Below are 15,952 nucleotides of genomic sequence, written 5' to 3'. Positions count from 1 at the left end.
GTACAGAACAATGCGCGTGGGGCAACGTAAATACAGCTTACATTGATTGCCTTCGATTCAAACATCAACACTCAATAATAAAGCGTAACTGTTTAAGATTGACATTTTCTGACGTGAAAGAACCTGCGAGTCAATGCAATGAATGTAGTGATGAATCACAGACTGCCGCTGGCATGTCAAGCCAGCCATAAGAAGAGCTGCAGGTAGAGACAGGGCTGTCATGTTGGATTAACACCGCCGACTCAATTCATGTGGACCCAGTGGACAGCTGTGGCCTGTCAGTGCTCTGGCCTCGACCCGGGGAACAGAGAGGGGGCACAAAGGTCCAAGGTGAGGTTTCTACTTAATTACCACTAGTGTCTATACCCATCTGTCAGCTGACATATACTGTATATCTCTGTCTTACGGGAAGCAAGGAAGAGGGGAAAAAAACAGAAAGAGGCCAAAATTTGGAAGCATAAGAATTTTGCTTCCCCACATTATATACAGCACCAGTCAAAAGTTTGGACACACCTACTCATTCAAACGGTTCTTAATTTTGACTATTTTCTACATTGTACAAAACTATTAAATAACACATATGGAATCATGTTGTAACCAAAAGTGTTAAATAAAGATTTTACATTTTAGATTCTTCAAAGTAGCCACCGCTTGCCTTGACAGCTTTGCACACTCTTATCATTCTCTCAACCAGCTTCATGAGGAATGCTTTTCCAACCGCCTTGAAGGAGTTCCCACATATGCTGAGCACTTGTTGGCTGCTTTTCCTTTCCTCTGCATTCCAACTCATCCCAAACCATCTCAATTGGGTTGAGGTCGGGTGATTGCGGAGGCCAGGTCATCGGATGCAGCACTCCATCGCTCTCATTATTAGTCAAATAGCCCTTACACAGCAAGGGGATGTGTTGGGTCATTGTCCTGTTGAAAAACAAATGATAGTCCCACTAAGCGCAAACCAGATGGGATGGTGTATCGCTGCAGAGTGCTGTGGTAGCCATGCTGGTTAAGTGTGCCTTGAATTCTAAATAAATCACTGACAGTGTCACAAGCAAAGCACCCCCACACCATCACACCTCCAGGCTTCACAGTGGGAACCACACACGCAGAGATAATTAGTTCACCTACTCTGCGTCTCCCAAAGACACAGCGGTTGAAACCAAACATTTCAAATTTGGACTCCTCAGACCAAAGGACAGATTTCCACTGGTCTAATGTCCATTGCTCGTGTTTCTAGGACCAAGCAAGTCTCTTCTTCTAATTGGTGTCCTTTAGTAGTGGTTTCTTTGCAGCAATTCGACCATGAAGGCCCGATTCACACAGTCTCCTCTGAACAGTTGATGTTGAGATGTGTCTTACTTGAACTCTGAAGCATTTATATGGGCTGCAAGTTCTGAGGCTGGTAACTCCAATGAACTTATCCTCTGCAGTAGAGGTAACTCTGGGTCTTCCGTTCCTATGGCGGTCCTCATGAGAGCCTATTTCATCATAGCGCTTCATGGTTTTTGCGACTGCACCTGAAGAAATGGTCAAAGTTCTTGAAATGTTCCAGATTGACTGACCTTCATGTCTTAAAATAATGATTGACTGTCATTTCTCTTTGCTTATTTGAGCTGTTCTTGCCATAATATGGAAATGTTCTTTTACCAAATAGGGCTATCTTCTGTATACCACCCCTACTTTGTCACAACACAACTGATTGGCTCAAACGCATTAACTTCTTATGGCTGCAGGGGCAGTATTGAGTAGCTTGGATGAAAGGTGCACAGAGGTGCCCATAGTAAACTGCCTGCTCCTCAGTCCCAGTTGCTAATATATACATATTATTATTTCTATTGGATAGAAAACACTCTGAAGTTTCTAAAACTGTTTGAATGATGTCTGTGAGTATAACAGAACTCATATGGCAGGCAAACACCTGAGAACAAATCTTAACAGGAAGTGGGAATTCTGAGGTTGGTCGATTTTCAACACAGCCCCTATTGAACACAGTGGGATATGGATGAGTTTGCACTTCCTACGGCTTCCACTAGATGTCAACAGTCTGCAGAACCTTGTCTGATGCCTCTACTGTGAATTGGGGCCGAAAGAGACAGGAAATAGTCAGGTCTACCATGACCTGGCCATGCGCGTTCAGATGTGTGATGGAACAGAGCTCCCTCATGTGAAGTCAATGTAATTCTCCGGTTGGAACTTTATTGAAGATTTATGCTAAAAACATTCTAAAGATTGATTCAACACATCGTTTGACATGTTTCTACTGACTGTTACGGAACTTTGACGTCTGCTTTTAGTGAACGCGCTTCCTGACTTTGGATTTGTTTACCAAACACGCTAACAAAAATAGCTATTTGGACATAAATGGACATTACCAAACAAAACTAACATTTATTGTGGAAGTGGGAGTGCATTCCGACGAAGATCAGCAAAGGTAAGTGAAGATTTATAATGCTTTTTATGAGTTTTGTTGACTGCACAATTTGGCGGGTAACTATGGATTCCTTTTGTTGCTGAATGCTGTTCTCAGATTATTGAATATTGTGCTCTTGCCGTAAAGCTTTTTGAAATCTGACACAGTGGTTGCATTAAGAACAAGTGTATCTTTAATTCTATGTAAAACATGTATCTTTCATCAAAGTTTATGATGAGTATTTATGTTATTTGACGTGGCTCTCTGCAATTTCTCCGGATATTTTGGAGGCATTTCTGAACATGTCGCCAATGTAAACCGAGGTTTTTGGATATAAATAGGAGCTTTATCGAACAAAACATATATTTATTGTGTAACATGAAGTCCTATGAGTGTCATCTGATGAAGATCATCAAAGGTTAGTAATTCATTTTATCTCTATTTCTGCTTTTGTTGACTCTTGTCTTTGGCTGGAAAAATGACTGTTTCTGTGATTTTGCGGTGACCTAACAATCGTTTGTGGTGCTTTTGCTATAAAGCCTTTTTGAAATCGGACACTGTGGTGGGATTAACAACAAGATTACCTTTAAAATGGTATAAGATACATGTATGTTTGAGGAGTTTTAATTATGAGATTTCTGTTGTTTGAATTTGACGCCCTGCACTTTCACTGGCTGTTGTCATATCGATCCCGTTAACGGGATTGCAGCCATAAGAATTAAGGAAAGAAATTCCACAAATAACAGGTCACACCTGTTAATTGAAATGCAGTCCAGGTGACTACCTCATGAAGCTGGTTGAGAGAATGCCAAGAGTGTGCAAAGCGGTCATCAAGGCAAAGGGTGGCTACTTTGAAGAATCTGAAATATAAAATATATTTGGATTTTTTTTTAACACTTTTTTGGTTACTGCATGATTCCATATGTGTTATTTCATAGTTGATGTCTTCAATATTATTCTACACTGTAGAAAATAGTAACAATAAATGAAAACCCTTGAAAGAGTAGGTGTCCAAACTTTTGATGGTACATATATAAAATATATTAAAATCATAAGCATGCTATCATGATTTTACTACGAATGGCTACATTTGCTGACCAATACTCTTCCAACAGGTAGGGGAAGGCTAACGTGCATCCAGCTGTCAGTTAAGTCATTAGTTTAAATTTGTCCCCTTTACCTGCGCCGGGGCTCCAGCCGAGTGCTCAGAATACAGAATGAGAAAGGGGAGTTCACAGAGTTGCAGGAAAACGTAATGCTGGATTCCTCCTGCCTACGGCTAATGGGCCGTGTATGAGCGCCGCGTAGTATTGACTGATGGCTGTTCGGCAGTGTGCGATCTCTCCTGTGCTAGGCAGAGACGGGGATCCTGGCACTGTCAACCCAGCATATCCTCCTGTGATAATGTTTCATTTAAATCCTTTCCTGAGCGTACAGTACGACATCCTGTACTAACATAAGCTGTGGCTACGAGCCATGTGTTCGTTGAGGCGGTGGGAGCAGAGGAATTAGCAGGCTGTTAGGAGAGCTGGATGGCACAATTGAATTGTTCCATAAGCCCTTATCGCTCTCATCTGAGAGAGAAGAGAGGAAAACAAACCTGAAGGGCCCAGCCAGCCGTGGATCACACCTTTTAAATGACTCATTGATCTCTTATGTCATGGATTGATAAGAGATAAATAAGATAAATAGGATTTGTGGGAGAGTGAGGTAATGGCGATACAAGTCTGGATGGGGGGGTGGCTAGGAGAAAAGGGCAACTGGGTTAAATTCTGCATTTTAAGGAAAGCCCTAAGAGATAACTGAAATGATGATCTAGACAGAATATGTTCTATAACCAAAGGCAACTAAATGAAGCAATACCACAGGGATGCATTTCCAAATGACCATTACAGAACTAACACCATAAGCGTAATGTCAAACTCAATCCAGTGAAATGTTAAACGCCACAAACTCACAACTGACAGCACTCAACAAAACAACTCAACAATACTGGATATATATACACATGTTAAAACAGTAATTATTTAAACATGAACACAAACAGGTTTTTCTGGGGGTCACTTGTTTGACACCAAAGTTAAGTTCATTTTTCGTTGTCAGTATTTATACACCACCTGCTGGTGGAAATCTCTTACTGCTCTTTGTGTGATCTGAGCTTAAACTACAGGTTATCATTACCCTGTACTACAATGCTACTACATGAAATACAGCATAATTTAACAGATATAAGAGCAACTTAATGTCAGATTTTAGTACATGATTTGAAGATTAACTATCCCTGCATGTGTGGTAGTGATGGATAAGATAGGGAGGACTCCAGCTCACCTGCCTCTCCCTGCCGGATGGAGTCTGGGCACAGATCAGACCACCAAGGGTGGAACTTCAGCAGACCCTGGATCTCTTCGTCTTCAAAAAGGTCAGCACTACAGACACAAACAGCTCAGTGTCATAACAATGAAAGTGATAGAGCACGATGCAATAAATCTGTGACATCATCTGTGCATTTGTTAATGTTGAACAATGATTTAATTAGGGGGTACTATTCTCTGGATAACTCACAGGTAATGGTCAGGGCAGAATATGGACGTCTCAGCGTCCAGTCGTTTCCTTCTCCTCTCTGACGCTGTGGTTCCATCTGGGTTTCGGATGTCGATGACATCACTCAGCTCCTCCTGATTGGACAATACTCCATTAGATCGTCACATGCTGTACTTGATGTTATGTTTTCCTGGTCAGGTCATATGGTCAGGAAGAACTCCTGGCCCTACTTATGTGAACGATACCAATCGCATTATAAAACCTAGCAATGCTTTCAAAGGATACCATTCCACTACTAATTTCTAGTCACCGTCTTCAAGAAGCACAGAGTGACTCTGTGCAGTACTGCCAAAGCCAATGAATGACCTTACCTGCAGTCGAGTGAACACTCCGGACCTCTGACTCCCAAAGCCATACTTCTGCAGTTCCTTCAGCTGCTCCTCTGAGGCATCCATGTACACCTCCTGCTCAACCTGCCAGTCAAACTCCTCTTCGTCATCCTCTTCCTCACCATCCATAATACCACTGCACGCTTCTGTAATGTAAAGAAAGCATCAATGTCTTAATGAGAAACAAAACCATTCAGCCAAATCGTATTACAACATCACCAATGACAAAATCCAGTGTTTGTTTTTCTGTTCTCAGTCCTTACTCCAGTGGTTTCGTTTGGGAGATATAGATGTGAGCTTAACATGAACATCAATGTGTCTTCCAGCAATATACTAGACTCTGGAGCAGTGGAAACGCCTTCTCTGGAGTGATGAATCAAGACTCACCATCTGGCAGTCCGACAGACTAATCTGGATTTGGCAGATGCCAGGAGAACGCTACCTGCCCCAATGCATTGTGCCAACTAAAGTTTGGTGGAGGAGGAATAATGTTCTGTGGCTGTTTTTCATGGTTTGGCTAGGCCCCTTAGTTGCAGTGAAGGGAAATATTAACGCTACAGCATACAATGACATTCTAGACAATTCTTTGCTTCCAACTTTGTGCCAACAGTTTGGACAATGCCCCCGTGCACAAAGCAAGGTCCATACAGAAACGGTTTGTCGAAAACCGTGTGGAAGAACTTAATTTGCCCGAGTAGAGCCCTGACGATTACTTTTGGAATTAATTGGAACGCTGACTGCGAGCCAGACCTAATCGCCCATCAACAGTGCCCAACCTCACTAATGCTCATGGTTAAATGGAAGCAAGTCCCCGCAGCAATGTTCCAACATCTAGCATTCCAAGAAGATTGGAGGCTGTTATAGCAGCAAAGGGGGGACCAACTCCATATAATGATTTTGGAATGAGATGTATGACGAGCAGGTATCCACACACACACACATATATATTTTCCTACTAGCACTGACTTTCCTGGCATCTACTTGAGGGAAAATGTACTTGCTAAGACTGTGATATGTGGTTGTCTCAACTAGGCATCTTAAGATGAATGCACTAATTGCAAGTCGCTTTGGATAAGAGCTTCTGCTAAATGACTACAATGTAAATGTTATGACACTTCAACATACCCATGTCTTCCACCAGAGGCTTGGCTGAGCGGGAGCCTTTGGGAGCCAGGAGACTAGTCAGCATCTGGAGCCCTTCAAAGTGTTCCCCTGCTGTCTCCTTGGGGACGCGCAGGGTAAAAAGACCTGGGTCACACAGAGAGAACATCAGGGAGCAGGTGAAACAATTGGCAGCACTGCGGCAGAGATCTGCGGTTTGAGAAATGCAACAACTGAATGTGTAGCTGTACAAAGTGTAGAGACGTAAACAATGTGGAAGCAAATCGGATAGCATCGTCTGCCTTTAAACAGTCCTGGAGCATTTTTCATCAAGTAGACATGGCTCTTCACATGTAGTACAATAAATGTTCACGATAAATGCATGACTGTCTCTGCAGACACGTATTCAGTCAAAAGCAGAGGTTTACTTCTCTCAAAACAGCCATTAAAAGAGAAAGACTACAAAACCTATAAAATATATGACCATTCCACCTCTAGCCAAGGAGATAATTTCCCAGTCTTAATCCCTTTTAAAGACCTCATAAAACTTTCAACACTTTGTTGGAGTATTTAACTTAAAAATGCTTTATGCTAGTTGGCTAATTGCCTTGGCTATGGGCCCCTTAAGAGAAGGCTGCCTTGGAGAGTCCAAAGGCAGTAGGGCTGGCTGATATATCGCAAAAACGGGTATATGGATTTTTACAATACCGCCGATAACGATATGTTGACACAGTGCTGGATAAATATACAAATTTTCCCAAATGGTACTACTTGAATGTGTATAAAACAAATCAGAATGGAGAAAGCCCATAAAATGTATTTGTTGCCATTCAAGGGTCATGAACTACTAATAAAACATATTTCTAACTTGTATTATTCAGAAGCATTAAATAGTGTCAAATACCGCGATACATGAGACAAATATGGTGATATGATATTTTGGCTATATTTCCCAGCCCAAAAAAGATGCATCGTAATCATTTCTAATTGAGAGTATAAACCGGGACTCCCATTAGAGAAGCTAAATTAGCAGCAGTTAGTGGCTTATTTAGACACAGTATGTCAAACAGGGCGTAGCTGATCCGAGGGCCAATGATGTGTCAGCGTGCATAAAGCGAACGCTTCACCAACCCAACATAATCAAGAGGGATAATTGGAAATTAAATTCATTAAAAGAATGATCCGAGTATTCCACTCCTAACTGAAAATAAATTGCTTTGAATCAAAGTAACCTCATGAGAATGAGTTGGTAAATAGAATAAATACATGAACAAAACAAAAAAGGCCAAGTGTCACTAGAAATGAGCAGAAATAAAAGTAGGGCTGCAGGAGGCATTCATTACATCACAGACGGGTCAAATGGCCCTCCATATCTAAAAGCATAACCAGTAATTAAGTTTGTGTGGCCGTCTCTGTAGTGAGTGCTAAAGAGGCAGCGGGGATCAATCCCACTGACTCTGCTATCAGCCCCATCACTCAGGGTCCTGCTACTCTCTGGCTAGCTGTAGTACTAACCACACACTGTGGAGTCTGGTGAGAGGCTCCTCCTAACAACAGGTAATGCTGATTTGATTACTGGGAGGTGAAGAGGACACACGCACTGACAAAGATAGGGTCACACGGGTCAATAATGCACTATCAACAATGCATTAGGGGGTCTGTTTTCATCAGAATATGAAAGCCTGCATTATCTTTCAACCACACGCATACATTCCAAAATGCAAAGAGCCCACAGCAAAACGACTAATGAATGATTCCTTATCAATAAAAACATGAACAAACTCTAAAAACCAAACATTACCTTTATCAATGTCGAAAGTGGCCTTTTCTCTCCCATCCTCCACTATCTTTCCAGGTAAGGTCAGTCTTGATAAGAGATACAAGTGTTAGAACTAAACAAGAAGGTAGCCTATCAGCCTGTTGACATAATTACAGCATATCATGGTGTAACTGTGTGCATTTAATTACTACATATGTATATATACACTGCTCAAAAAAATAAACAGAAACACTTAAACAACACAATGAAACTCCCAAGTCAATCACACTTCTGTGAAATCAAACTGTCCATTTAGGAAGCAACACTGATTGACAATAAATTTCACATGCTGTTGTGCAAATGGAATAGACAAAAGGTGGAAATTATAGGCAATTAGCAAGACACCCCCAATAAAGGAGTGGTTCTGCAGGTGGTGACCACAGACCACTTCTCAGTTCCTATGCTTCCTGGCTGATGTTTTAGTCACTTTTGAATGCTGGCGGTGCTTTCACTCTAGTGGTAGCATGAGACGGAGTCTACAACCCACACAAGTGGCTCAGGTAGTGCAGCTCACCCAGGATGGCACATCAATGCGAGCTGTGGCAAGAAGGTTTGCTGTGTCTGTCAGCGTAGTGTCCAGAGCATGGAGGCGCTACCAGGAGACAGGTCAGTACATCAGGAGACGTGTCGGAGGCCGTAGGAGGGCAACAACCCAGCAGCAGAACCGCTACCTCCGCCTTTGTGCAAGGAGGAGCACTGCCAGAGCCCTGCAAAATGACCTCCAGCAGGCCACAAATGTGTGGTCACCACCTGCAGAACCACTCCTTTATTGGGTGTGTCTTGCTAATTGCCTATAATTTCCACCTTTTGTCTAATCCATTTGCACAACAGCATGTGAAATTTATTGTCAATCAGTGTTGCTTCCTAAGTGGACAGTTTGATTTCACAGAAGTGTGATTGACTTGGAGTTACATTGTGTTGTTTAAGTGTTCCCTTTATTTTTTTGAGCAGTGTATATATAAATAAAATGAAATTTTATAAAAAAAACAAATGAAGTGACTTCAATAATGGTAGCACAAAAATTCACCTGAGGAAGTAAGGCTTGGCATAGAATTTGAAATCATCTCCATCGATGTAGAGATCAAACTCTGATGTTCTCGTGTAGGGCACACGGATGGTCAGGATTAGGAAAGATGGGTCCTGGCTCAACTCAAACGCTGGAGTTATCATGATGAACAGAACACCGCAGGTGTGGATCTACAGGGGTCTGAGAGCTGTGGAAGTAGTGGGGGAGTTTGATTAGCTCACAAGATATTATACACATTTTATAATGCTTAGCAGTAGCACTGCTCGACATCAAACTGATCTCCTGAGCCCATTTATTTATTCTTTAATCCTGGAACTGGGAACTCACAATGTTGATACTTTTGTACCAGCAGCCACTAACAGATCTGATCATCCAACTAATCAACTACCATGAACCTGATTAAATCAGGGATGCGTTCAGTATGACAGAACGGTGTTCAGCGTTGAATTCAACGGAAACTGTACTGAACGACCAGTTGAAAAACAATTTTGTCGGGCCTGAGTGTCATCATTACCGTATGGTGTGTTGCACGAGTTTGGTCACACTCATATTGATCAGGACCACACATCGCAACACCCACAAAACGGGAGCAAACATACCTCAAAGGCTGTTGAAGAACATTGTGCACCGTTTTGAGGAAACGTGTCGTTCAGTGCACAGTCACACAACGTAGCAAATGTCGAGGTGAACTGAACGCACCCCAGGTGTGTCTGTGTGAAGTGCCTGTGAACTATTGTCATGTAACTGACAGACATTTCCCTCCACATGAAATCTGTTTCTACAAAGTTTGTTGCTAATATGTTTGCTGACCTAACTATGCTATTGCTAGTCCCATCCGACATTGTGAATCACTACATGTGAAAGACACACCGGAGTCTCGTTATCATTATAATTCATTTTTTGCGTTGAATGCTGCATTCATAACATCTGGTAAATACCAGAATACGACAGGGAAAAATTCACTGGTAATTACTAGTGTGAAGCTCGTCTATCATCACTAAGCTATCATCTCTGAGCTACAAGTTCTCCCACATGCGGAACTCTGATGTCACATACTAAGGAAATTACCTCAATAACAGCATTTTCTGCGGTTAAAAAAAAAAACTTTCATTTTTTTACCTATTAATTTGGTTTATGAACACTACAATTTGTTTACCAGCATGATAGCTCTACTTTTAGATGGTTGATGCAGCTTGTTTGGCATTAGCCAATCAGCGTTCTCAACCAATTCAAAGCATGTGAACGTACACCACTCATTGCTCCCAGTTTACAAGAAGGATTTTCAGAGATTCCCACATGTTATGAACGCATCATTATGCCAATCTGTCTGCACTCACCACGGTGCCATCAAGTTCACAGCTTTAGCCACAGGTTGTGCGCCTAGAAGTATTAGATTTCTGCATTTTAGGTGGTGTTTTCATTGTTTATTGGAAACATTCACGTTTATGTAAATGACGTCTTACATGCGAAATGTGCATTAGTTATAATTAATCATTTACTTAGTAGTTTATGCCAGGTTAGGCCGGACAGGTCATTTTAGGATGCCCATGGTCCTCATTCTAGGTCCAGGAGAAAAAGCTGCTTGTCAAAGAAACAGAGTTTATAGCTCTGAGATTTTATTCTATTGACAAATAATATCAAACAGTTCGTCACGTGCTCTTAACACAACAGGTGTAACAGACCTTACAGTTAAATGCTTACTTACAAGCTCTGACCAACAGTGCAATTATAAAGAAAAAAAATGGTATTAGGTAAACAATAGATAAGTAAATAAACACATTTTTCAAAAGTAAAATGACAGTGAAAACAACAGTAGCGAGGCTATATACAGGTGGTACCGGTACAGAGTCAATGTGCGGGCGCACCGGTTAGTCGGCTAATTGGGGTAATACGTAGGTATAGTAATAGCACCTATGCATAGACGATAAATAGAGAGAAGCAGCAGCGTAAAAGAGGCGGCACTCTGGTTACACAGGCAGACCAATTTGGGCCTGATCTACTGACTTGTCTCAACTGCTGCTCGAGAACCTCCTAAATAAGCTGCAGGGTCCTCTTTAACAGTCAGTACTGGGCTGGAACAAAAACCTGCGCTCCATGCCTGAGTCGACAAGACCACGTTTGAAAAGTGGCAAACGACTCCACCTTGTGGTTGGTTTTGTAGCAAAGTGTATTGTGTTGTTTACCCTCCACGTGCCACTGACACGCTGTCAGTAGCCTAACGCGTTACAAAGATCACGTTGAACTGTTACAGTAGCAGCCACTTAAACGTTTCAAATACATTTCAAATGAATGATAAAATACGACTTTGAATTGTATATAGGTAAGTTTGTTAAGACCGAGTAGCTTAGTTAGTTAGCTAGCTACGTTTAATTCAATATACTGTTATAAATTAGCTAGCTAACGGCAGGCCGATTTAATGTCTGGCCAGATAAGATGTTAGCCTGTAGCTTTCTACAGTACTGAAGATAGCGATGTAGGCTGTTAATATGCATTAATAATTTACAGTCATTGAACTCAAATATTTAAAAGAAATTACCTTATGAACTCGTCTCATTAGAAATCATCATGGCAAACTTGTGTGATGTGAACAGCTCCACGCACTTTAGCGTGGCATCAGCGTCTCGTCAGCAACACTAAAAATGTACTTCCGGGTCAAGGAATTTCGAAAACGTTCGAAATTAAAGTCCCCCACGTAAATGTAAAAACGTAATATATATATATAAATAACCTGTATTTATTCGTGATATATGAAAGGCAATTGTCTAAACAATTACAATTATTCATATTATGTTCATATTCCATTGACGACCACAATGTGAATCACATAATTGGCTTGTAGAGCAAAAAATATTCTGGATGCTGCAGTAAAAGTACTGTAGGGAATACTCAGTAGGGTCTGTAGAATGTATATATATTGTGTCATTTCATGGGGGACTTAAGTCTATATGCCCAGCAGCAGCACTTTCTACTCCACCCACTCCATTGGTCCCAAGGGAAAATAAACTACAGGCCTATAAATTAAATATTGGCTTATAGAGAGAAAACTATTCTAGGTGCCGAAGTAAAATGTATGTATGCCAATGTATGTGCTGACCCACATCCCCTGTTTCTCTGCTGGGTGCGCAATATCAATTGGGCCTATATTTAGTGTGCTCAATCAAATGAGTGATGTGTGGTTGATCCGCCTAGCCATCTTAAGATGAATGCACTAACTAAGTCCCTCTGGATAAGAACATCTGCTAAATGACTCAAATATATGGCTGTGCTGTGTACGGTGGCACTTCAGGAGGCGAGTCAAAGGCTTCCGGAAATCATTATTGATTTGTCCCAAAAAATCTATATACTGTATCTGTGGAGGGACTGGTAAAGGGTGAACCTAGTGCAATAGTAGTATTTGAATGTACTGATAGTGACACTGTTGTCTGTGGTGATTGTTAGCTGTGGAGTTGACCATAGTGATAAATGCATCGATCAAAATAATTTGACACAGATGATAAATGAAAATAATGCTGTTGAACCACCAAATCTGAAACATACATTGTATGGCGGTGGCATGGATATTGGGGAAGATCAAAATGGAAAGAAATGATAATAAATGTTTGGATTACCATGCTACTTCAATGGCAATACATTCCGTTATGTAGCATAATGAAACGTTTTAGTTCCTATTTTGGGAGGAAGTTGCAAAAACTTTGCAATGGTCAATTGGAAAATCCATTGTCACTATATGTGGGACAAGAATAGAGGTAACATTTATACATATTCTATTGCTAGTGACAACAAGGTGAAATTAAGCAAAATGGTACAAACAGAGAATGTAAATGAGGCTCAGGTACAAAACCTATTTCCTGTGGAGTTTAAATGAGTGTGTCAACTTCTCAGAGAAGACCCTCAGACTGCCAAATTAATATGCAAAATGTACACACTTGAGGTTAAAGAACCTGCTTCTGATCTTCATCCTGATGTAGCCATGAGTTCAGATGATGGAGTGTCAGTGGTGCAGCCCAATCAAATCTCAGACACCCAAGATATATTAAAGACAGAAAGTTGTGGTAGAGGTCTATCAGATGAGGAAATCGTAAGCTCTATGAAAACTGAATCAGATGAGATGCATGTAACTGGAAAAGTTGACATCGAAATAAGCGAGGATACATAGTTATGAAAAAAAATCTTATTTTACAATGACAGCCTACTGGTGAACAGGGGGTTAACTACCTCATTCAGGTAGAACGACATATTTTTACTTTGTCGGCACAGGGATTCGATCCTGCAATCTTTTGGTTACTGACCCAATACTCTAACCACTAGGCTATTTGCCGCCACAATGGCATGCAAGACTATGTTTTACATGAGTTATTGATACGGAAATCACTTGAAAGAAGTTTAGACTTGAAGCTTGAACGATAGAGCAGACTGATGAAATGAAGCTATATGCTTGATAATGAAATATATTTAAATATAAATGTGTTATCTATTTCACATAGTGGTGGGGGCCAATATCAATCATTTGATATGATATGAGCAAGGCATATCACGATATTGGTTTATTCCTCCTGTTAACCTACACTATTCTGTAAAAAAGCATGCATGACTATCCCTGCATTCACAAAGCCCTCTCACAGACCTTCTTACAGGTAAAAAAAACAACAACAAAAAAACATCTGTTTAGCAAATTTATGTGCCTGCTGATGGGCCATCAATTGTGGATGGGCTTCAATTGTATTTATACGGGTTAGGTAGGTATATACTGTACATACCGAAATACACCTGGCCCAATGGGCAATCCGCAAGCAGATGTCTGGACTTCACAGAAAATTGATAATTCACACAGTTCCAATGTATTTTCTACGAACCGATATACAGTAATATCAAATAAAAAAATGCAACCGATATCGATGTCCGTCACTAATTTAATGGGAGGGTTGCACAACTGAACGCATTCAATAGAAATTTGTCTTTCTCATTTAACAAACCCCAATGAATCAGAGGTGCGGGGGGCTGCCTTAATCAAGATCACGTCATCAGTGCCCGGGGAGCAGTTGTGGTTGGGGGTTAACTGTCTTGCTCAAGAGCAGAACGACAGAGTTTTACCTGTCGTCCTCGTTGACTCCAAGATTCGATCCAGCAACCTTCCGGTTACTGGTCCAACGCTCCTACCAACCGGGATACCTGCCACCCTCTGGGTTTATTAGATACGGGATTGAATCAAATGAATGTATCATAAAGTGTGTTCGACCATTCATTTTTTAAAAGAAATATTTTATGAAATGGGGGACTGAAATAAATGAATGTATCCTAGGGTGTTTGCCCATGCATTTTAACTGATACATTTTTCAAAAAATTGGTGACTGTAGTGACTGTGCAGGGTTGATATTATTTACGTTTAAATTGTAAATAAATACGATTTTTGTTTTGACTTGAAAGTTTGCCTTCTATGTTTGTTTTTTGAGTGTTGATACTTTAGTGTGTATACAGTCATTGTCTTCAGTACCATGGATAGCACCTGGTCATTTGAAGTTAGCCAAGAAGTAATTTATAGGCCAATAGTTTATTGCATTGGGCCCTTTATTAAGGTGTTTTGTTGCGCTGCCATGGGCGAGCTTCTAGAGTCCTCCCAGACAGCTCTTGGAGCTTGCTCATGCGCAGAGTAATTTACGACCCTGTGGCGCCAGGGCAGATCTGATAAGGTCCCAGCCTGGCAGATTCTCTCTCACACACGAATGGAGCGAGAGGGTGCCATAAATCTTGACCCTTTGTCAATACAAGTAATTAGTTTATCCCTCTCTCCAAGAGGTGAATGTTTAAGTTTGTTTACATTGATGCTGTGCTTATAGACATGTTGTAAGTGTAATGCCATTTGTAATTCATTCATATACATTTACAGTACCAGTCAAAAGTTTGGACACACCTACTCATTCAAGGGTTTTCTTTATTTGTACTGTATTCTAGAATAATAGTGAAGACATGAAAACTATGAAATAACACATGGAATTATATAGTAACCAAAAAAGTGTTAAACAAATCAACATATGTTTTATATTTGAGATGCTTCGAAGTAGCCACTCTTTGCCTTGATGACAGCTTTGCAAACTCTTGACTTTCTCTCAACAAGCTTCATAAGGTTTTCACCTGGAATGCATTTCAAAAAACAGGTGTGCCTTGTTAAAATATAATTTGTGGAATTTCTTGCAGCACAAATAAATGCTTCACAGAGTTCAAGTAACAGACACATCTCAACATCAACTGTTCAGAGAAGAGAAGACTGCGTGAATCAGGCCTTCATGGTCGAATTGCTGCAAAGAAACCACTACTAAAGGACACCAATTAGAAGAAGAGACTTGCTTGGGCCACGGAACACGTGCAATGGACATTAGACCGGTGGAAATCTGTCCTTTGGTCTAATGAGTCCAAATGTGAGATTTATGGTTCCAACCACCGTGTTTGTGTGAGACGCAGAGTAGGTGAACGGATTATCTCTGCAATGTGTGGTTCCCACCGTGAGGCATGGAGGAGGAGGTGAGATGGTGCGGGGGTGCTTGCTGGTGGCACTGTCAGTGATTTATTTAGAATTCAAGGCACACTTAACCAGCATGGCTACCGCAGAATTCTGCAGCGATACACCATCCCATCTGGTTTGCGCTTAGTGGGACTATCATTTGTTTTTCAAC

General features: G+C 41.0%; 1 protein-coding gene across 1 annotated transcript in view; it reads right to left on the bottom strand.

Moving 5' to 3' along the window:
• Positions 1-11,929, bottom strand: part of shq1 (SHQ1, H/ACA ribonucleoprotein assembly factor) — a 39,214-nt gene extending 27,285 nt beyond the window's left edge. The window contains exons 1-7 of the mRNA XM_055868261.1: positions 11,821-11,929; positions 9,285-9,471; positions 8,240-8,304; positions 6,463-6,585; positions 5,320-5,483; positions 4,970-5,082; positions 4,736-4,833 (exon numbers count right to left, since the gene is read on the bottom strand). Of these exons, the coding sequence (XP_055724236.1) occupies positions 4,736-4,833; positions 4,970-5,082; positions 5,320-5,483; positions 6,463-6,585; positions 8,240-8,304; positions 9,285-9,427 (706 nt within the window). The 5' untranslated portion in view covers positions 9,428-9,471; positions 11,821-11,929. The remainder of the gene's footprint in view (positions 1-4,735; positions 4,834-4,969; positions 5,083-5,319; positions 5,484-6,462; positions 6,586-8,239; positions 8,305-9,284; positions 9,472-11,820) is intronic.
• Positions 11,930-15,952: the final 4,023 nt, after the last annotated feature.

The sequence above is a fragment of the Salvelinus fontinalis genome, chromosome 18, assembly GCF_029448725.1.
Source record: "Salvelinus fontinalis isolate EN_2023a chromosome 18, ASM2944872v1, whole genome shotgun sequence".
NCBI lineage: Eukaryota > Metazoa > Chordata > Actinopteri > Salmoniformes > Salmonidae > Salvelinus > Salvelinus fontinalis.
The sequence above is the reverse complement of the archived record's forward strand: the minus strand, read 5'-3'. Positions and strand labels throughout refer to the sequence as shown.